The sequence below is a fragment of the Heptranchias perlo genome, unplaced genomic scaffold (genome assembly GCF_035084215.1).
Source record: "Heptranchias perlo isolate sHepPer1 unplaced genomic scaffold, sHepPer1.hap1 HAP1_SCAFFOLD_115, whole genome shotgun sequence".
In the NCBI taxonomy this organism is placed as follows: Eukaryota; Metazoa; Chordata; class Chondrichthyes; order Hexanchiformes; family Hexanchidae; genus Heptranchias; species Heptranchias perlo.
In genome coordinates this window covers 134,752-157,133 of record NW_027138374.1, presented here as the reverse complement: position 1 = coordinate 157,133, position 22,382 = coordinate 134,752, and the positions used below count along the sequence as shown (strand labels likewise).

The following is a 22,382-nucleotide window of genomic DNA, read 5'->3' as shown; positions in this document are numbered from 1 at the left end:
CGCTGGGTCATAAACTCCACACCTCGTGAGTCGCTCACCAGCAGATACTGTGCTGGAGCCATCCACATAGATTTCACGGCCTGCAGGGTGTATTCCGGCCCGTAAACCTATGTTAACTTCCCAAACCCCTTCTATGGAACACCGGTGGGCTGTTCCAGGATATACCAGGTTAGCTGCGAGCTTTGGCTCACAGAGCCCTTTTACTTTCAGGTCCATCTGTGAGAGAAGCAGGGTCCAGCGAGCAATGTGGGCACTGCTCACTGTCCCATCCTTGATTCTCCCGTCCAGGAGCATCTGGGTGGGCGTGTGCTGGGTGAGGAGGGTGATGGGAGAGGTGCCTGTGAAGATCAGCGATCTTTTCACAGCCCAATGTGTGGCCAAGAGGTGCCTTTCACAATTGGAGTAGCTCTTCTCCACATCTGTGAGTATCCTGGAGGAGCAGACCACCGGTCTCAGCTTGCCATGCCGCTCTTGGAGCAGCACAGCACTCAGGCTGTCTCCGCTGGCTGCTACCTCCAGGAAGAACTCTTTCCCTCCATCTATGGCCCCTAGAGATCTTTCTTGAGCCTGACAAATGCTGCCTGGCAACCCTCATCCCAAACCCACTCCACTCCCTTATGCAGGAGTCGGAGCAGAGGGGCTGCTGTGGCCGCATGGTCCTCAATGAAGTCTCTGCAGTACCCGGTTAGCCCTAGAAACGATCTCACTCCCATGACTGTGTTGGGGACTGGTAACTCCTGTACTGCTTCCCTTCTAGCTTAATCTACGGCCCTTTCCCCAGCACGTATTGTCAGGCCCAGGAATTTCACCTCCTGCTGGCCGATCTGCGCTTTCTTTGGGTTCACTTTAAAACCTTCCTGCCCGAGCAGTTCCAGCAGTTCGGCCAGAAGTGGGCCATGCTCCTCTCTCGAATCGGTGAATAGGAGCAGGTCATCCACGTATTGTACCAGCTGCCTGGGCTGGCTGAAGCCCTTTAAACTGTTTGCCATGCATTGGTGGAAAATGCTGGGGCTATTGTGGAAGCCCTGAGGCAGACAGTTCCAGGTGTACTGTTGCCCTTTAAAGGTAAAGGCAAACTTGTACTGATCCTCTCTCCTTAAAGGGATGGACCAAAACCCGTTGGAGATATCCAGCACCGTGAAAGTGGTCGCGGATGCTGGGATACTTCCTATCAGGTCGGCAACTGCTGCTACCGTGGGTGCACAGGCTGGGATGTTACTGTTGAGCACCCGATAGTCCACTGTGGCCCTCCAGGAGTTGTCCAGTTTTCTAACCGGCCACAGTGGAGAGTTCACGTGGGTGGCTATCGGTCTCAGGACCCCCTGTTGCACTAAGGAGGACATGGCTGCTTCTATGTCTGGCTTCGCTTCCCTGGGGAAGTTATATTGCTTTTGTGGTCGGGCCATAGGGTCCCCATCTACACTGACCTCGAACCCGTTGACCCTCCAACAGTCGTGTTTGTGTGTGGCAAATGTGGCTCGGTGGGCTCGCACAAATGCCTGGAACTCCCTTGGGGTATTGCTGACCATGAGTTCGAGGTTATAACCCTCTTTAGGCTTCATGGTGCACAGGGTCCCCTTCCCCTGTTTCTCTGGGATGACTACTACTCCGCCTTCCTTTCCTGTATTTGCCCACCACAGGCAGTGATTCCTCAAATCCACTAGGATCTCTTGGCCTACAATAAAGTCGGCTCCCAGGATCCCTTTTCCACCCTCCACTTCCCACTTCATTAGGACACAGGTCCACTTAGAGCGGAGTGTTCCTAAATGAATGGTCAGCAGGATGGAAAATGAGCCAGCCTGTTCTTTACCTGTGAATCCCGACAGACTGTATGGGACCCCGTTAGATAGAGGTGAGGTGGTGGGGTGAGCTGAATGGATCACGGTACATGATGCTCCCGTGTCCAACAGATAGGTCCCCTTTACCTCTTCTACCTCCATCTCAACGAAGGGTCTCTTCCATAAGTCGTAGGTAAGGGAACACAGGTAAACAGGCTGCGCTGGCTCTAGTCAGGGTTGTGGGTTAGATGGGGCTGATGGGGTCAGAGCGCCGGTGATGGCTGCTACCTTCCCTGGGCCAGTCAATAGGGTTCTCGTGGCGTCCAAAAATGACTCGACCGTGGCGGGAGGGATTCCTGTCTCTGCCTTTTGGGCTGGGGTTGAGGAATTCTTTCCCTTGTTATCTTTCCAAGGATTCTTACACTCCTTCCTCCAGTGTCCATCCTTCCCACACCCATAACAGTTGAGCTTTGTGCTGGAAGGGTTATTCCCTTCCTGATGCCACTCCTTCCTACCCTGGCCGGGTTTCATTTCATGCACTTTCCCTTTAGGTGGGTGTGCATCGGTTCCTTTACCATTACGGTCAGCTATGGTCAATTGTCTGACCACTGTGAGTTCGGTAGTCAGGGGATTCTTTGGGTCAAACCACATTCCTGCCGCGGCCCTGACCTGTGGCAAGCTGTTTGCCACCAGGCAACGGAGCCAGTGGGCCCGCTGATCCTGGTCCAGGTTAGCCCAGTTAGGCGTCCCACTGCATGCGCTCCTATACACCGGCCACAATCTGTCTGCAAAAGCCTGCAGGGGTTCTCCTACGAGCTGCACTGTTTTTTCCACCCGGGAGAAAGGACTTCCCTCATTCATCCCCATGGCCTCAAGAACTTCCTCCTTGAGCTCCCCATAATCACACTGTCCCATCTTACATTGGTCAGAGAGGGACTGGAAGAGCTTCCTCTCCAGGGAGAATAGCAGCATTTTGGCCTGTTCAGCATCATTGCACTCGCTGCTTGTTCCACTTCCCTGAAGTGGACCGAGGGGTCCCCATTTGCCGCAAGTTTGGTTAAATGGCTTACCATGGCCCTAAGCTGTTGGGTGCCGTGGGGAACTACGAACTGGTTTTGGAGGGGTCCCTCATCCCCGTTATCAGCGGGCAGGCCGAACCTTTGCTGCCGGGCCGGGCACATCGGCCCCAGTCCCAGCCTCTCTTGCTGGGGGTTTTCCTCCTCAGCTTCTGCCCCTAATTCCACCACCTCCCTCGTGCCAGATTTCGCTAAAGCTTGGCGCTACGGGTGGTGGTCGTGGGCCCTCCTGCTCCTCAACCGGGTCGTCCCTTGGCACTACCTGTGGTGTCTGAACCGTCTTCCCCAGGTACCCTGTGAAGTCAACCTGGGCTGCCCTCGGGCTTGAGGCATACCATGCCTTTTGCCGTCCTTAGAGCAAGGTTCAGACTCTCTATTTGCTTCTGGCAGGGGCCATGGTCTGCATCCTCAAACCCCTGTGCGCTCACTATCTTATAGGCTGCCTGTAAGCCTTTTACTTTCTCCTCCTGCTCTCTTACTTGTCTTGCCAGGCGGGCATTCTTTTCCCGCAACCTCAGCTCATTGTTCTTGGCCTTGGTGACCTGACACTGTAAATATTCCTGCTGGGTCTTATGCTCCCCCACTAACTGCACCCTTTCCTGGTTCAGAGCCTGCAATGCTAACAGTAACTTCTCCCCTGCTAGGGCCGTCGTTTGAACTTCCAGGACTGGCTTCCGAATCTCAATTGCCTGTGCTTCAGTGCTATTCCAAACCCAGACTTTGGCACAACTGTTGATTGTTAATCATACTAACGAGAAATGTGTGCAGCAAAATTCTGAAAAGAAGCAGTGCAGAATATAAATAAAATGCCATAGTAAGCAATCAACAGCTCTCCTGCAGCACAGTCATTCTAAGGCTGAGAGAAGTAGGGCTATTGTGTTATGCCCCATACCCTCTGATTCATGCTCCCATCTAGTGAGGCTCCACAGACTTGCTTAATTTGCCTGAATAGTCTATGGCATTTCTTTACAATTGTAGATTGAAATGGGCTTGTACAAAAGAGCACTTAAGCCGATTGTGCTATTTGTCATTCATTGCCTCAAAGCATGGATATTTTTAATTTTAACAGTGCAGACATCGTCCATTTGGTGCTTTGAGTCTGTGTCAGCTCTTTACTAGAGCAGTACAAAACTAATCCCACTGCCCTGCTCTACCCCCATAACCCTAGGATGAAGTCCGTCAGGACCTGGGGACTTGTCAGCTTTAAGTTCCAATATTTTTTTCAGAACTCTTTCACTGGTGATTGTAAATGTTTTAAGTTCCTCCCTCCCTTTCACCTCTTGATTCACAATTATTTCTGGCATGTTATTTATATCCTCTTCAGCGAAGACAGACACAAAATATCTGTTCAATTTATCCGCCATTTCCTTATTCTCCATAGGGTAAAGAAATTTCCCCTAACCCCTCTCATTTTCTTGGTGACCATTTTAAATTGATGACCTCTCGTCGATGAATATCCAAGTAGAGGAAAAAAATCTTCCCTCCTTCACTTTATCAAAGCCCTCCATAATTTTAACAACTTCCATTGAATCTCCTCTTGGCCTTCTCTTCTGTGGAAGTGCAGTTTGGTCCTGTACTGGCAGCAAAGTCTCGATGCGGATTGAGTTGTGCAATGATACGTAAGATGCGTAATTCATATGAAAACAAAGGGCAGGAAGAGCAGCTGGTCCATCGAGGCTGTCCCATCCTATCATAGTGCAATGTATGCAAATCATGACCCCCATCTAAAGCCCTTTTAAACTAGGTATCAATCTAGTGGTTCTCTTCTGAATCTTTTTTACTATATCACCCACCAAACGAGGGGACCACAACTGGGCATCGTATTCTAAATGAGGCCGAGCCAAGGTGTTATGCAAAGATAGTGTATTTTTTGTTTTGTATGTGATTGTCCTGGCAACACAACCTAACACTCTATTTGATTTTGCAGTAGTCCTGCAGCATTGGTTGTGGACCTTTAGAGATTCATGTACTATCACATTCAGGACTTCTCCCACTCAACAGCCTTGAGCACATGAACCTCCATGGTGTACACATGCTTGACATTGGCCCTGCCTATGTGCGCAATACGACATTTATCTGTATTGGATTACATATACCAGATGCAGGCCCGTTTCACATTGCATCAAAATATTTTCTCATCTAAGGACCTAACACTTTGTATCATGCACGAACTTACAGACAGTTTCCCCGATGCTTTCATCCAGATCATTGATAAAGATGAAAAGCAACAGTCCTACCACCGATTCCCTGCAGAACCTGACTAGTTACCGGTCCCCATGCAGAACCCCAACTATAAATAATGACACTCTCTCTCTCTCTCTCTCTGAGAATACAACCAATTCCTTATCCAACCCAAAATCTGCTCGCTAATCTCACAGGATGCAACCTTATTAATTAGCCTATTGTTTGGCACTTTTTCCAAAGGAGTTTAGAAAGTCACGATCTAAATTATAGACTGGGCTGCCAACATCACCAATCTAGGAACTTCCTCAAAAAAGTTCAACCAGGTTGATGCGACATAACCCTCTTTTCCAGATGCCATGTTGAGAGTCTCTTATAACCCCTTCTCTGCCCAGGTGGTTATTCAGATCATCTCTGATGATCCCTTCTAGCAATTTGCTGAAAACCAAAGTCAAGCTAATGGGCCTGTAATTTCCCGGTTCTCACTTACTGTCTTTTTAATATTGGCACCACGCCACCTCTCTCCAGCCCATCGGAACGATCTCAGCCCCCAGTAATCTGTAAGATATATGAGCAAGAGGGCTTGCAGAGCACAACCCCCATTTCTTTTCACACCCTTATTCTAGTCAGGACTATATCTGCACCAATTGGATACTTCCAACTTTAGCATCAACCCTACAATGTATTATTGGTACTCAGCATTCTTCTGAAATGAAGACAGCCTTTGGATTGAGCTGAGAAATAGCTTGGGATTAGTCACATTTCTGGGAGCATGTTACAGACCACTGATCAGTGGAAAGAAAGTTTTAATTTGGTAGCTTTTAATTATCCAGAAATAGACTGGGATTGGGTAAATGTTTGTAGTGAGAAAGTGTTACAATATGTACAGGACTCTCATAGTGTTGTTGCTTCAATAAGGAAGGGTGACCTGGTTCTGGGTAATGAAGTAAAGCAAGAGGGCAACCTAAAAAAATAATGGAACATTTGAAAAGTATTGACCACAATATAATTAGGGTAAGAATAGAAATGGAAAAAGAAAAGTTAAGGGCAGTTGTACTTGACTGGAAAAAGGCAAATTATAGTGAGATAAATTTTTGAAAATTCATTCTTGGGATTGGGCGTCGCTGGCAAGGCTGCATTTATTGCCCTGTTGCCCTGAGAAAGTGGTAGCGAACCGCCACCTTGAACCTCTAGTCCTTGTGCTGAAGGTACTCCTACTGTGCTGTTAGTTAGGGAGTTCCTGGATTTTGACCCAGGGATGATGAGGAAACGGTGATATACATCCAAGGCACGGTGGTGTGTGACTTGGAGGGAAACTGGTGTTCCCTGCTGCCCCTTGTCCTTCTAGGTGGTAGAGGTCGCAGCTTTGGGAGGTGCAGTTGAAGAAGCCTTAGCTGCAGTGCAGCTTGTAAATGTTACACACTGCAGCCACGGTGCACCGGTGATGGAGGCAGTGGGTGTTTAATGTGGTGGATGGGCTGCCGATCCAACGGACTGGTTGGCGTCGAGCTTCATGAGTGATGTTGCAGCTTTACCCATCCAGGTAAGTGGAGAGTATTCCATCACACTCCTGACTTGTTCCTTGTAGGTGGTGGAAAGGCTTTGGGGAGTCTGGAAGTGAGCCACTCACAGCAGAATACCCAGTCTCTGACCTGCTCTAGTAGCCACGGCATTTTATGTGGCTGGTTCAGTTGAGTTTCTGGTCAATGGCAACCCCGAGGATGTTGATGGTGAGGGATTCGGCAATGGTAATGCCATTGAACGTCAAGGGGAGATGGTTAGACTCTCTTTTGTTGGAGACGGTCATTGCCTGGCATGAATGTCACTTGCCACTTATAAGACACGCCTGGATGTTGTCCAGATTTTGCTGCGTGCGGGCACGGACTGCTTCATTATCTGAGGGGTTGCAAATGGAGCTGAACACTAAACATCAGTGAACAGCCCCATATCTGACCTAATGATGGAGGGGAGGTCATTGATGAATCAGCTGAAGATAGTTGGGCCCATGACGCTGTCCTGAGGAATACCTGCAGTGATGTCCTGGGGCTGAGATGATTGGCCTCCAACAACCACAACCATCTTCCTTTGTGCCAGGTATGACTGCAGCCCTTGGAGAGTTTCCCCCTGATCCCCAATGACTTTTTTTTCACCTCACCTCTGGAGTTCAGCCCTTTTGTCCATGTTTGGACCAAGGCTGTAATGAGGTCTGGAGCTGAGCGGTCCTGGCCGAACTCAAACTGAGCATTGATGAGCAGGTTATTGGTGAGAAAGTGCCGCTTGATAGCACTGTCGAAGACACCTTCCATCACTTTGCTGATTGAGAGTAGACTGATGGGGCGGTAATTGACCAGGTTGAACTTGTCTTGCTTTTTTTGGACAAGGACGTACCTGAGAAATTTTCCACATTGTCAGGTAGATGCCAGCGTCGTGGCCGTACTGGAACAACTTGGCTAGAGGCACGGCTAGTTCTGGAGCACAGGTCTTCAGCACTACAGCCGGGATGTTGTCAGGATCCATAGCTTTTGCTGCGTCCGGTGCACTCAGCCATTTCTTGATATCACGCGGAGTGAATCGAATTGGCTGAAGACTGGCTTCTGTGATGGTGAGGACCTCGGGCGGAGGCTGAGATGGATCATCAGCTCGGCACTTCTGGCTGAAGGTCGTGGCGAACACTTCAGCCTTGTCTTTTGCACTCACGTGCTGGGCTCTGCCATCATTGAGGATGGGGATGTTCACCGAGCCTCCTCCCGTTAGTTGTTTAATTGTCCGCCATCATTCGAGGCTGGATGTGGCAGGACTGCAGAGCTTTGATTTGATCCGTTGGTTGTGGGATCGCTTAGCTCTGTCCATAGCATGCTACTTCCGCTGTTAAGCTTCACCAGGTTGGCACCTCATGTTCAGGTACACCTGGTGCTGCTCATCATTGAACCAGTGTTGGTCGTCTGACTTGATGGTGATAGAGGAGTGAGGGATATGCCGGGCCATGAGGTTACAGATTGTGGTGGAATACAATTCTGTTGCTGCTGATGGCCACAGTGCCTCATGGATACCCAGTTTTGAGCTGCTAAATCTGTTCTTTTTTAATCTATCCCACTTTGCACGGTGTTAGTGCCGCACAACACCATGGACGGTGTCCTCCGTGTGAAGATGGGACTTGGGTGTGAAGATGGGTGGTCACTCCTACCAATACAATCATGGACAGATGCATCTCCGAAAAGTAGTTTGGTGAGGACGAGGTAAAGTAGATTATTCCCTCATGTTGGTTCACTCACCACCTCCCTCAAGCCCAAGCTGGCAGCAATATCCTTCAGGACTCGGCCAGCTCAGTCAGTGATGGTACAACCTAACTACTCTTGGCGGACATTAAAGTCCCCCGCCCAGAGTACACTTTGTGCCCTTGCTACCCTCAATGCTTCCTCCAAATAGTTTTCAACATGGAGGAGCACTGATTCATCAGCTGACGGAGGGCGTTAGGTGGTAATGAGGAGATTTCCTTGTCCATGTTTAATCTGAACAATGAGGACTCCCAGGGATGGTGATGGAGGAATCTGGGATGTTGGCTGATTGGTATGGTTCTGAGTATGACTGTCTGTGGGATAGCTCTTCCAACTATGGCACCAGTCCCCGGATGTTATTGAGGAGGACTTTGCAGGGTCAACTGGGCTGGGTGTGCCTTCATCGTGTCCGAATCCAATTTCTCTGCCAAAGCCGAGTGATTCTTCCAGTTTTATTATTCTTACCCTTTTTTGTAACGTTTTGATACAATTGAGTGGTTTCTGGGCCATTTCAGAGGGCAGTTGAGTCAACCACTTTGCAGTGGGACTGGAATCACGCGCAGACCAGTACTTGTACTGGAACCACTTGGCTAGGTTTTCTTCCCTAACGTGAACCAGTTGGGTTTTTAAGACAATCCGACAGCTTTATGGTCACTTTTACTGGTTCCAGCTTTTTATTTTTTTCAAAAACTTGAGTTCTCAAACTGCCATGGTGGGATTTGAACTTGCGTCTCTGGTTTATTAGTCCAGTAACGTAACTCTTACACTGCCATACTCAATAATAAGGGGTCTTTCTTAGATTAAACGGAAGGGGAAAATGGCAAATAGAACTGTCGATCAACAATGGGAAATATGTAGATGGACGAGGAGATGGAAAGGGCACAAAACATGTATGTTGCAGTAAAGAGAAAAGAGACTGTATTGAAGGCTGGAGTTTCATGGATGAATAGGGAGGTTAAATCAAATTTGTAATTAAAAAAAAATATTTAGAATTTACTGGACATGAAATGAAAGTCAGGGCAAATGTAAAGAATAAAAAAGAAAGTTACAAAAAGGGAAGTTAGAAAGTTTGAGGGAGTAGGAGAGAAAATGAGCACAAATAGAAGTAGTACAACTTTCCATAGGCCCATTAGTTGTAAGGTAGTGCTAGGGGCCAGTACATTTTTTATGGAGGGTGAGGGACTGTTTGGGATCTAAATAAGTAGTTTGGCACATTTTCCAAGAGAAGGTGATTATTGGGATTGTAGAACCACTAGAGGTGGGTGAAAATTATTCCAAGAGATGGGATTAAAACAATTACTCAGGCTGAAGGTAAAGAAAGCACTGGTACTTGATGGTTTACACCGAAGGATCCTGAGGGAAGAAACAAGCTCTGATAATTTTCCAACATTCTCTGGAGAGAAAAGTTATGCCGGGGGATAGGAAATAGGAATTATAGGTAAACTCCTGGAGTCTGTATCTAAATTGCAAGCACTTGAAGAATGAAGTAGGCCAGTCAGAATGGATTTCTAAAAGGCAGGAGTTGCTTGACCAACCTCATCGAATTCTTTGAAGAAATAACACAGGATAGATAAAGAAATGTAGTGTTACGGTTTATATGGATTTTAAGAGGCATTTAATAAAATGCCACGTAGGAGACTTCTGGCAAAGATAATGGCACGTGAAATGTGGGTGAACGTGACCACATGGATAGGGAGATGGTCAGGGAGGCAGTCCAGTGTAGAGCTTAAGGCAAGTCAGACTGGAAAAATGCAGTGAGTGGTGTTCCACGGCAACCTGTGATGGGGCTTCTCTTATTTACTATATACTGGATTTAGGAATTGAGGAGCCAGTAGTGAAATTTGATTACACCAAATTGGGGGTGTGTGGCTATTTGTGATAAATATTGTGAAAGACTGCATTAGCACATTGATAGGCTAGCAGGATAGGCCGACACAGTTTAATGTAGGGCAATGTGAAGTAATATATTTTGGAAATAAGAATAGAGAAAGGAAATATACTTTAAATGGTGAGATTCTAAATGGAGTTGCGGAGCAAGCGCAAATAGATAAAGCAGTCAAAAGGCAAACTGGATCCTTGGTTTGTATCTAGAGGCAGAGAATACGAAGACAAACAGATAGTGCTGAACTTATACAAGACCATAGGCTGCAGTTGGAGTATTGCGAACAGTTTCGGGCACCCCATTATGGGAAGGATGTTACCAATGATAGAAGGTTATAGTTATGAAGGGAGACTTGAGTTAGAACTGTTTTCACTGATGAGAAAGCTTTGGGGTGAGCTGATAAAGGTTCAAGATTATGCAGGTTTATCATCACGTAAATAATGAGAGATTGTTTCTACTGGTCAGTGAGACAGTCGTGAAAGGGCACAAATTTAAGATAAGGGTAGATGTTGAGAGGCTGTTTCCCCTGAATGGAGAGTCTAGAACTAGATGTCATAGTCTCAGGATAAGAAGTTGGCCATTTAGGACTGAGATGAGGAAAAAGTTCTTCACTCAGAGGCTTGTGAATCTTTGGAATTCCTTACCCAGAGGGCTGTGGACGCTCAGGCATTGAGTATATTCAAGGCTGAGATCGATAGATTTTTGAATACTAAGGGATATGGGGATCGGGCGGGAAAGTGGAGTTTTGGTTACGTACCCCTTAATATCCTTACCGAACAAAAAATCTATCATTCCCAGTTTTGAAATTTTCAATTGACCTCAACAATTTTCATGAATATTTTTCACTTTTCCTGCTGCTTTCCTTTTATATTCTTGTGTTTTATCTCTCCTGTTCTGTTTCTAAAATAACTCCCCCGCCCCCCCCCCCCCCCCCCCACTTCCTGCTATGCTCACACAGCTGTGTCAGATCCTGCCAGGGAGGGACAACAAACCAAGAAAAAAGCAGAAAAAGATTGAGAGGCTGTGAGGCTTTGGGTTGGGAAAGGCTCCTGGGGATTGTAGTGCTGGACATTAGGGAGAGAGATGGTAATCCAGTAGACTGGGTCCTATGCATGACTTGGGGGGGATGGGTGCAAGAGATGATCACACGCTGACTGCTGCTTATCTAGGGAATGGCTCCTGAAGATTGTAATCTTAGGGATGTGATGGACAGATTTAATACAAAGTGTGCTTGCTGTCTGCTGCTAGTGATTACCCAAACTCTAATGTTAAGGTGTCTGGAAGGGAGTTGTTGGAATCTAGGGGGGGCGGTGGGATTTGTTTTTTCGGGTTTTTTGGGAATAAATGATGGCTGTACCTCACAATTGTTTTTGCTCTGATTGGGTAAAACCTTTTTGGTGGAATGTGATTGGGAAGAAAATTGAAATGGGGTTGAAAAGTTTTAAGTGGTGTAATTGTTATATAATGAAAGTAGAAAATAACCAATTAGGGAAAAAACATGAGCTTTTAAATTAGAGTATAAGAATGCTTAATGCATTTGTCTGAAATTCATTTGTCTGCTAGTTTAGCCAGGGAGCTGAGCTATTTTAAGTTAGCAGATAAAGGACTTTCAGACAGTCATGTTGAGCATTGATAGGTTTTAGTCGAATAATAACCCAACAGTCAACCAATGATGAAGAAAATTCACACGAATCACGGGCCATCGTGTAGGTGAGGTTTGTGACGGGCACATTCTCAAGAAGATAGATGTACAATTGTGATTGCGTCCAATTCTATTTTAACTCTGCAATGATAGTTTTCTTTGGTTTTAATCTAAGTACAGGTCATAATTGACCAAGATAAAAATGCTGCATCAGGGCGTTTAGCCGATGCCAGTCAGCTCACAACAGCACTTGGTTGGCTGCTTATTTTTAATTGAGAAGCCATGGGAAATGGCCTAAGCCCATAGTACAGGGCAGCACTAAGGATGAAAGAGAAGATGGAGTCATTTGGAAAGTAGTAAGTTTTTGATTCCAAGCTTAACTTTGTCTGAAGATTATAAGAGAAAGGAAAGTGCAAAGCCTCACAGTTTTGATCTTCTGGGAAAGCTTGCGTTCGATTGCAACACAGTGAAAATTTAGGGTGCAGGAAGAGCATGAAGGAAGGTATATTTGAAATTTAAGAGGAAAGAGGGGAAAGTTCAGATGAGCAGCAACGATAGCAGGATTAAATAGAGGCATGAATAGTTCAGGCTAAAAGAGAATACCTATGCAGTAGTGTAAGAGGTATTGGAGTAGCTTCCCCAGAGATGGGAGCAGTATTCAAGTTGTAGATGGACTTGAGTTTTTTATTGATATAATAGTTTTTGAGGGGAAAAGAAGTTTGGTACAAAAGCAGATCCCTTCCCTGAAGGACATTAGTGAGCCAGTTGGGTCTTTATGACAATCTGGCAGCTTCACAAGTTAACAACTTTATCAAATTCAATTTCAATATCTCCGGACTGCTAGCCCAGTACCAGAACCGGAGCCCTAGTCGATTAACAACCTTTCCCACTTCAAATACTCAATGGTTCAGTAGCCTGTGTGCCTTCCTGATGAACCTTTTGACACATTCATTAATATTGGAAGTCTAGTTATTGATCTAACTTTGGACTAATTTGTGCTGAGAAGGAGATCTTCTTTCCTTCCCTCCTTACCCCCATCAAAATATTGGTTCTGTTATAATAAGCACAATAGAAACAAGAATAGAAGTTACTGTTGAGACAGTGGGAGAACAGGTCATATGTATGACATTCCTCTGTCTGCTATTTTCAGTGTTAACCTCTTTAAAGTAAGTGCTATATATTACATATCTGTATATAAATCTGATCGAGACAGTACAAATGCAAGTAACAATGATCCAATTCCTAAAAACATTCATGGCATTTTCCTAAATGTTCGCTGCACACCCTGCCTATACATTTTTTAAACACTAAAATAAACATTTATTCCTCAATTAAAACCATGGAGAGAGAAGGGCCACAAATGATTAAAGTATTTACTATTATCACCAGCAGTAACTTCTACCCCATACAAGAGGAAATGCTGAATGGTTACTCGGGTAAAGATACTTGTATTGAACTTAACTGGCTTCTGTGTTCCCTTTAGATATAATAAACTTGTTAGCAGAATTAAAGCCTGTGGGATTAATAGGACAGTGGCAGTGTGGATACAAAATTGGCTAGTGGTGAATGTTGTTTTTCAGACTGGAGGAAAGTATACAGTGGTGTTCCCCAGGGTTCAGTATTAGGACCACTGCTCTTTTGATATAAATGACCTGGACTTGGGTATAGAGGGTATAATTTCAAAATTTGCAGATGATGCGAAACTCAGAAATGTAGTAACAGACTTCAGGAGGACAGAGACAGACTGGTGAAATGGGCAGACACATGGCAGATGAAATTTAATGTAGAGAAGTGTGAAGTGCTGCATTTGGGTAGGAAGAATGAGGAGAGGCAATATAAACTAAATGGTACAACTTTAAAGGGGGTGCAGGAACCTGGGGGTGTATGTACACAAATCTTTGAAGGGTGGGAGGACAAGTTGAGAAGGCTGTTTTTTTAAAAAAAAGAATTGAGATCCTGGGCTTTATTTATAGAGGCATAGAGTACAAAAGCAAGGAAGTTATGCTAAACCTTTATAAAACACTGGTTAGGCCTCAGCAGGAGTATTGTGCTCAATTTAGGAAGGATGTCAAGGCCTTAGAGAGGGTGCAGAAGAGATTTACTGGAATGGTACCAGGGATGAGGGACTTCAGTTATGTGGAGAGACTGGGGTTGTTCTTCTTAGAGCAGAGAAGGTTAAAGGGAGATTTGATAGAGGTGTTCAAAATCATGAAGGGTTTTGATTGAATAAATAAGGAGAAACAGTTTCCAGTAGCAGAAGGGTCGGTAACCAGAGGACACAGATTTAAGGTGATTGGCAAAAGAGCCAGAGGTGACATGAGGAAACATTTTTTTAACGCAGTGAGCTGCCTGAAAGGGTGGTGGAAGCAGATTCAATAGTAACTTTCAAAAGGCAATTGGATAAATACTTGAAGGGAAAAAAATTACAGGGCTTTGGGGAAAGAGCAGGGGAATGAGACTAATTGGAAAGCTCTTACAAAGGGCCAGCACAGGCACAATGGGCTGAATAGCAGCCTCCTGTGCTGTATCTACTGTGTTAATACTATGGACAGTCAGTCTGTCCAGTTATTAATCATTTAATCTCCACAAATCCATATACTATAATAAATATGAATTTTTAAATTTATTTTGGATAAGTTGGCTGTGGAGGTTTGGTGACAGTAAATTAGTACATGACTGCACTTTAGAAAGTTATTTTAGTCTCTTGGGCTAGAATTTTCCAGGAACTGTGAATGTCCTTGTGTTTAAAGTGTATATGGAGAGTGTGCAGTGAATGTTTTTAGGAATCGGATCATTTCTGCTTGCATTTATATTGCCTGAATCTGAATTATAAACTACATGTAATATATAGCGCTTCGCGAGATCAGATAAATTTAAATTGTTGACAGACTTGAATTATGTTTGCCCAAAAATACAGTTAACTGTAAATCTGTACAATACATTGTTACTGAAATGCATTTAATCTTTGAAGTACTAGAATTCTGGCTGCCCTGGGCAGGTCTGGATATAAAGGACTGATCAGACTTTGCAGCAAACCGCTGATTAGTATAAATATCATGGTTATGATCACAGCTTATTAATCAGCTGTGTAATTATTATAGCTCTTTAGAGGTATTCAGAATTATGTAGGATTTTGATGGGCTAAATCGGGAAAACTATTTCCATTAGTCGGTAACTAGAGGGCGTAAAGATCATCAGCAGAAGAACAAAGGAAAGTTTGGGAGACTTGTTTGAGCAGAAACAGCAGGGGCAGCAAGATCCATAATTGCTTTTCAAAGGGAAATGGACAATTATTTGAAAATGAAAAACATTGACAGTATGGGAAAAGGTTGGGGAACAGGATTAATTGGGTTTTTGTATCAGAGAGCCAGTACAGGCACGATGGGCCGAATGGGAAAAGGCAGGAGAATGGGACTAAACAGATAGCTCTTTCAGAGAGCAGATACCAGCACAATAGGCCAAATGGCCTGCTTCTGTTCTGTAAAATTGTATGTTTCTATCAGAGGACTCTGAGCTTTGTTGCTGTGTAATTTATTTGGTCACAACTGCCCACAAAAGAATAAGCTCATCCTCCTGCACATGGGTAATTTAAGTTTTTCAAAAATGTTTCCCTAGGTTAAAAAGTGACAAGTAAAAGAATCTTTTTAACTGAATAATATACTAGAATGGGTAGAATTCGATTCTACGCAATATCATTTCATTGAAGTTTACAAAAGGCTGAAAGCTTTTAGTTCAGAGTGCTGCAGGATGAAACTATCCATTTTGAGCAGCTTTACACAAGACTTATTGCAGTTTAAATTTATACTTCCTACCATTTGTAAGTTGTAAGTGTACAAGTTACAGTCGTGGACAGTCCTGAACTTGCTGAGCTTGATTGCGCCAGTTTAGAAGTAGGTAGGCTGCTCTTGCAATACAGAAGGGCAGATAGAAACTCGACCCTCTGGGACCTTCAGACTGTATACTACTACCAGTATAGACTAAAAGTGGTTTCATCAATCATTAGTCCATCTGAATAATCCGATGAAAAAAGGATAACATAACTTAGCAATCAGATGTAAGCTGTAGATTCTAGTTTTGATTTAATTTTATTAAGCCTTCCTTCAATCGGAGATCATAATGTTAAAAAGATGTTGTTAGATTAGTGATTTACTTTCAAGTCTGTGCAGCTTGGTGCATTCCAGTAAAAGATTGACTATTAGAGAGAATTTACAGCTAGGTGAAAATATAGTAAGCGGGGGAGTGGGACTAATGGGATAGCTCGGTCAAAGGGCCGGCACAGGCACAATGGACCAAATGGCCTCCCTTAATGCTGTACGGTTCTATGATTCAAGTACTGGTCACATTTAAGTTCTGTAATCCGTATGCACTGTGAGGCATGGTCTGTTGTGATCTGAATTGGGAGATACCGGTGTGCAAAAGGTGGAGTTTCAGGACTCGATTAAACCCAATAATTGTGCACATTTTGTTGTCCAGTTAGAAGGAAACAACCTCACTCCCAGTGAGAATATCTTTGGAAGTCATTTATCCAGGACGTGACCTTATTTTCAATATTTTAGGGTTTCCTTTATCCATTTATTTTCCTGATCGAGTTCGACTGCGGGACTGTTGCCATACTTTTTTTGTACAAGCATTTCCCTTATCTAATGTTTTCTCATATAATGTGCACCTGAACTTTGACCCTTGATTTTTTTTTTGAAAGGTAAATGTTGTATGTTATATGGAAGCAATTTCACCGTAGAAAGTAATGCTAATCTCATTCCTCTCAGATTGTTCTGAAACTCTCTCAGCCACTACTAATCCTGTGTGCTGGGTTCAACTCTGACTGAATTTTCCTCAGGTTCTGGGTTACAGAATCATACAGCACAGAAGGCGGCCATTTGGCCCATTGTGTTTGTGCCAGCTCTTTGAAAGAGCTATCCAATTGGTCCCATTGCCCTGCTCTTTCCCCATAGCCCTGCAAATTTTCTCCTTCGAACATTTATCCAATTCCCTTTTGAAAGTTGTTATTGAATTTGCTTCCGCCACTACAAGGCAGTGCATTCCAGATCATAACAACTCACTGCATAAAAAAATTCCTTCTCATCTTCCCACTGGTTCTTTTGCCAGTTGCCTTAACTCTGTGCCTTCTGGTTACCGACCCTTCTGCCACAGGAAAGAGTTGCTCCCTAAACTAGGATCATCCTGGAATGCAAAGATCACCCCCGACTTCTCTTCACTACAGACCGTTGTCTTAAACCCCTCTCCCCTGCCCCCTCCACCCTCCCCTCCAATGAAAAATGCGAGGAGCTCATGGAATTCTTTGTCACGAAGATTGAGACCATCCGTTCAGCTGCCTTTGCCGCTTCCCTCCCTTCCCCTAAGCCACCAAGCCAAACTTCCCCTACGGTTCCCCCCTGCCCTAGCCCTGAACTAATATCTTTCTCTAGATTCTCTCCTATCTCCCCTCATGCCCTCTCCAAGCTCACCTTGACCATGAGACGCACCTCCTGCCCTCTCGATCCTATTCCCACTAAACTGCTGACCACCAAACTTCCCTTCCTGGCTCCCATGTTAGCTGATATTGTTAACGGTTCCCTCTCCTCAGGTACTATCCCCCTCTCCTTCAAATCTACCGTCACCACCCCCACCCCTTCAAAAAAAAACCCCACCCTTGATCTCTCTATCCTTGCAAATTACCACCCCATCTCCAACCTCCCTTTCCTCTCAAGTCCTTGAACGTGTTGTCGCCTCCCAAATTCATGCCCATCTTTCCCGTAACTCCATGTTTGAACCCCTCCAATCAGGTTTCTTCCCCTGCCACTGTATTGAAACGGCCCTTATCAAAGTCTCAAATGATATCCTATGTAACTGTGAATGTGGTAAACTATCCCTCCTCATCCTTCTCCACCTGTCTGCAGCCTTTGACGCGGTTGACCACACCATCCTCCTCCAACGTCTCTCCTAGGTCATCCAGCTGGGTGGGACTGCGCTCGCCTGGTTCCATTCTTATCTCTCCAGTCGTGGACAGAGAATCAGCTGCAATGGCTTCTCTTCCCACTCCCACACCATTACCTCTGGAGCCCCCCAAGGATCTATCCTTGGCCCCCTCCTGTTTCTCATCTACATGCTGCCCTCGGTGACATCATCCGCAAACATATCAGATTCCACATGTATGCTGATGACACCCAGCTCTGCCTCACATCCACCTCTCATCCCTCCACTGTCACTCTCATCTCATGTCACGCTGCTTGTCTGACAGCAAAAATTTCCTCCAACTAAATATTGGGAAGACTGAAACCATTGTCTTTGGTCCCCACCACAAACTCTGTTCCCTAGCCACCGACTCCATCCCTCTCCCTGGCCACTGTCTGAGGCTGAACCAGACTGTTTGCAACCTTGGAGTCCTATTTGACCTTGTGATGCGCCTCCGACCATATATCTGCTCCATTACCAAGACCCCCTACTTCCACCTCTGTAACATCGCCTGTCTCTGCCCCTGCCTCAGCTCATCGGCTGCTGAAACCCTCATCCATGCCTTTGTTACCTTTATGATGTGGAGATGCCGGTGATGGACTGGGGTTGACAATTGTAAACAATTTTACAACACCAAGTTATAGTCCAGCAATTTTATTTTAAATTCACAAGCTTTCGGAGATTTTCTCCTTCCTCAGGCAAATGTTTCAAGATCTCCTTGAAGCCTACGCATTTATACATGTATAAATGCGTAGGCTTCAAGGAGATCTTGAAACATTTGCCTGAGGAAGGAGAAAATCTCCGAAAGCTTGTGAATTTAAAATAAAATTGCTGGACTATAACTTGGTGTTGTAAAATTGTTTACAATTGTTACCTTTAGTCTGGACTGTTCTAGTGCTCTTCTGACCTCCCACCTTCCACTCTCCGTAAACTTGAGCTCATCCAAAATCCTGCTGCCGTATCCTAACTTGCAACAAGTCCCGTTCACCCATCACCCCTGTGCTCTCTGACCTACATTGACTCCTGGTCCGAGAAGGCCTCAATTTTAAAATTCTCTTTGTTTTCAAATCCCTCCATGGCCTCGCCCCTCCCTATCTCTGTAACCTCTTCCAACCCTACAACCCTCCGAGACCTCTGCGCTCCTCCAATTCTGGCCTCTTGCGCATCCCCGATTTTAATTGTTCCACCATTGATGGCCGTGCCTTCAGCTGTCCAGGCCACAAGCTCTGGAATTCCCTCCCTAAATCTCTCCGCCCCTCTCTCCTCCTTTAAGACGCTTCTTAAAACCTACCTCTTTGACCAAGCTTTTGGTCACCTGTCCTAATATCTCCTTATGTGGCTCAATGTCAAATTTTGCCTGATAATCGCTCCTGTGAAGCGCCTTGGGACGTTCTGCTACGTTAAAGGCGCTGAATATATGCACGTTGTTGTCGTACTCTATTAAAATCGTTCATGATTTTGAACACCTCTCAAATCTCCTATTAACCTCTGTTCTAAGGTTCCTATATTACCTGCATTTATATAGTAGCTTTCACATTGAAAGTGTCTCAAAATTCACGCACATGCTGTTTTGGGATGGAGTGACTAGGTGAATGTGCCAGTAAATGCCTCACAAGCAATAGGTAGCTGAATGGCCATCCAGTTGTTTTGGTTGAGGAATGCTGGGCATTTTATGAACTTGCTACTGTTCTTCACTAAGTGCTATGAGGTCTGAACAGGTAGGTGAGGTCTGGTTTGATGTTTCATCTGAAAGATGGCATCTCCAGCACTACTCGCTCTGTGCCAGGTTCTAAGCTGGTGTCCTGGGGTAGGCCTTGAACCCACAGCCCTCTGACTGTGGAGCTATGAATTAAGCCAGGCTGACTCTGTTTCCGATGTTCGATAATAAACTGGCTTGATTGCTGTTCAAAGTAAATGAGTTGGGTCTATGATGTTGAATCTTGATTCCTTTTTATAAAATTGGGAAAGTTTGTTGAGCATATTTCTGGTGCTCATTAAAGTAACAAATGGGATGTTTCACACTTGCTTTAGTGTTTTTAATACAAGCCACGCTGATTCTAGTACAATACATTGTTTAATTATGACAGGAACGCTTATAGGCACAAAGGTTGGGGTTTTTGAAGTGAACCATAATGGTATATTGGCTGACGAAACCTGTTTCCTTTTCATTCTTTAGGTGTAGTGACCCAGTCCAGCGCATTGAGCAGTGCTTGCGGGGGTCACTCTTCATGTGTAGCATTGTCCAAGGCTGCAAACGGACCTACCTTTCTCAGAGAGACTTGCAAGCTCACATCAACCACCGGCACATGAGAACTGGCAAGGCTGTCATTAGGTCACAGCCAGAACCGCTCCATCCTGCAATGGCACCTCCAGCAGAGATTCCTGAGCGCTTTTTGATGCCACAAGACAAGCACCATATTTCTCATCTTGCTCCCAAACAACATGCCATCATGATGCCACCACCCCCTCTACAGCATGTGTCACACGATCACTACAGCCAGACGCATGAGGACATTCGTCCACCGCCCTCCGAGATGTCCCTCGCTCCACCACCTCGGTCTGTTAGTCAGGAAACCTTTCGAATTTCAACTGTGACAACAAGGAAACACAGCAACTTGATCACCGTTCCTATTCAAGATGACTCTTCAAGTGCAGGCAGTCGAGAGCCCCCGCCCGCTGCACCTCATCATCATCCTGAATATCAGAACAGTCCTGTGGTGTCTCACCCACACCACCTGTTGCCTCCACAGCAGCACTATGCTCCGCCACCTCCCCCTCCACCACCAATAAACCACCCCATGCAGCACCCGGCACAGGCAGGTGGCAACCCTCACATGGTATATAACCAGGCTCCGCCTCCGCCACTGTCTGCAGCCCCACCACCAATCAACCCACCGCCGGGACACATCTTGGCTCAAATGCCACCGTACATGAACCATCCTCCCCATGGACCTCCCCCTCCGCAGCACACTGGTCCCCCTGTAAACACTCCCCCTCCCCACCATTATTCTGCCTCCTCAATGCCGCAGTATACAGAAGACCAGGGAACTCTTAGTCCTCCATTTTCTCAGCCAGGAGGGCACAGTCCAGGTATTGGTGTTTGGCCTGCTCCTAGAGGTCCCCCTCCACCAAGGATTCAAGTCCCACCTCCACAGGCTCCGCTGCCTGGACCACATCACCCTGATCAGGCACGATATAGGCCCTATTATCAGTAAGTTGCGGATGTGGTCTGTGTCCAGTCAGGATGTATTGTATGGAAGTGCTTCATAGTCCCACAGTCTAACGTTGCTTCTTCAGATGCAAATCTCTTTACATTTTGATGGGAACCTGCAGAAAATGGTTGGAGTGACTTAAAGGTTAATTCGGGTGATCCTGGGGAAGATTTTGATGCAATAAATTATTAATGAAGCTCAAACGGTTTGCGTGTCAGCAAAACTCCACGATTGAGTTTTCATGCTTTACTGCCTCTACAGTTTGTTATTTTACACAATATATACTAACTACATTTTTTAATGAAAGTGGAAAAACTAGTCTGTAATGTGTATTTTGCAATTTGGTGCTTGTGTGAGGAAAATATCCATGAGCATTGGCAGCAATTCCTGCTGGGACTGACCGTTAACTTAGTGCTCGGGGCAGAGGAACAAGAGGGCACAACTATGCTTTTTACCATTTATAGAGCGTGTAGTTAGTGTATATCATTTCAAATATATATCTTGCCCACCTTTCTTGCTCATTTGTGCTTAACACTGTAATTAACATCTGCAAAATGTTCTGTAAATAAATTCACAAGTGTAAGCATCCAGTGTTGCAAATATGTTTACCTTACTGTAAACCCTTAAAAGTTGACAACAGTAGGGATGGTGTAAGCTGAGTGCCATGTAACAGGAGAGCAGGTATTGTTTTTGTCTATTTCTTTTTGGGATATATAATCCACATGCTTTGGAACATTAAAGGCAGTGTAAGTGATTGCCAGCTTTTAAGGGTTTTGCATTCTCTGTATTGTGTGGTGTGGCCTGGGTTGATGATTTGTTTCCTTCTTAATATTGTTATGTTTCATTGTTGAGAACATTTTTTAATTTCCAAGAAAAGAACAGAATAAACTTCTGAACAAGGTTAACGGCTATTTGTTTGTATTGTATTAATTTCAAATAAAAGTACATAGTCATGATTTAAGGAGTGAATAAGGAAGGAGGTTTGTATCTATTTGATGAGTTATTTTTGGAAACGGCTACCAATTGATAAGTGAGGTACAGTAATGATAGCTCAGTTATGGCTGTTTCACAGTGATGCTCGTCTTAATCAAATGATGCTGAACAAGCCATTAGTTCATTGAGAAATGTTTAACTACACTCCTGGTCTTGAACTACACATTTTACTGGAGGAACTTGCATGACACTTTGTGCTGTTGTAGGGTGAAAAGTTTCACTAACATTTCATAACAGGCACTGATTTTATTTTAGATGTAATTTGCATCCAGTAAGTGGAATCATACAACACAAAAGGAGGCCATTCAACCCATCGTGCCTGTGTTGGGTCTTTGAAAGAACTATCCACTTAGCCCCACTCCCCTGCTCTTTCCTCTTAGCCCTGTAAATG

The 22,382-nt window shown here is 45.0% G+C and overlaps 1 protein-coding gene across 2 annotated transcripts in view; it reads left to right on the top strand.

Moving 5' to 3' along the window:
• Positions 1-21,909, top strand: part of LOC137307900 (E3 ubiquitin-protein ligase Hakai-like) — a 29,997-nt gene extending 8,088 nt beyond the window's left edge. For both annotated transcript variants that reach the window (XM_067976947.1, XM_067976948.1), the window contains exon 6: positions 19,963-21,909. In XM_067976947.1, coding sequence (XP_067833048.1) covers positions 19,963-21,001 — 1,039 coding nt within the window. In that variant the 3' untranslated portion in view covers positions 21,002-21,909. The remainder of the gene's footprint in view (positions 1-19,962) is intronic.
• The last annotated feature ends 473 nt before the right edge of the window (positions 21,910-22,382 follow it).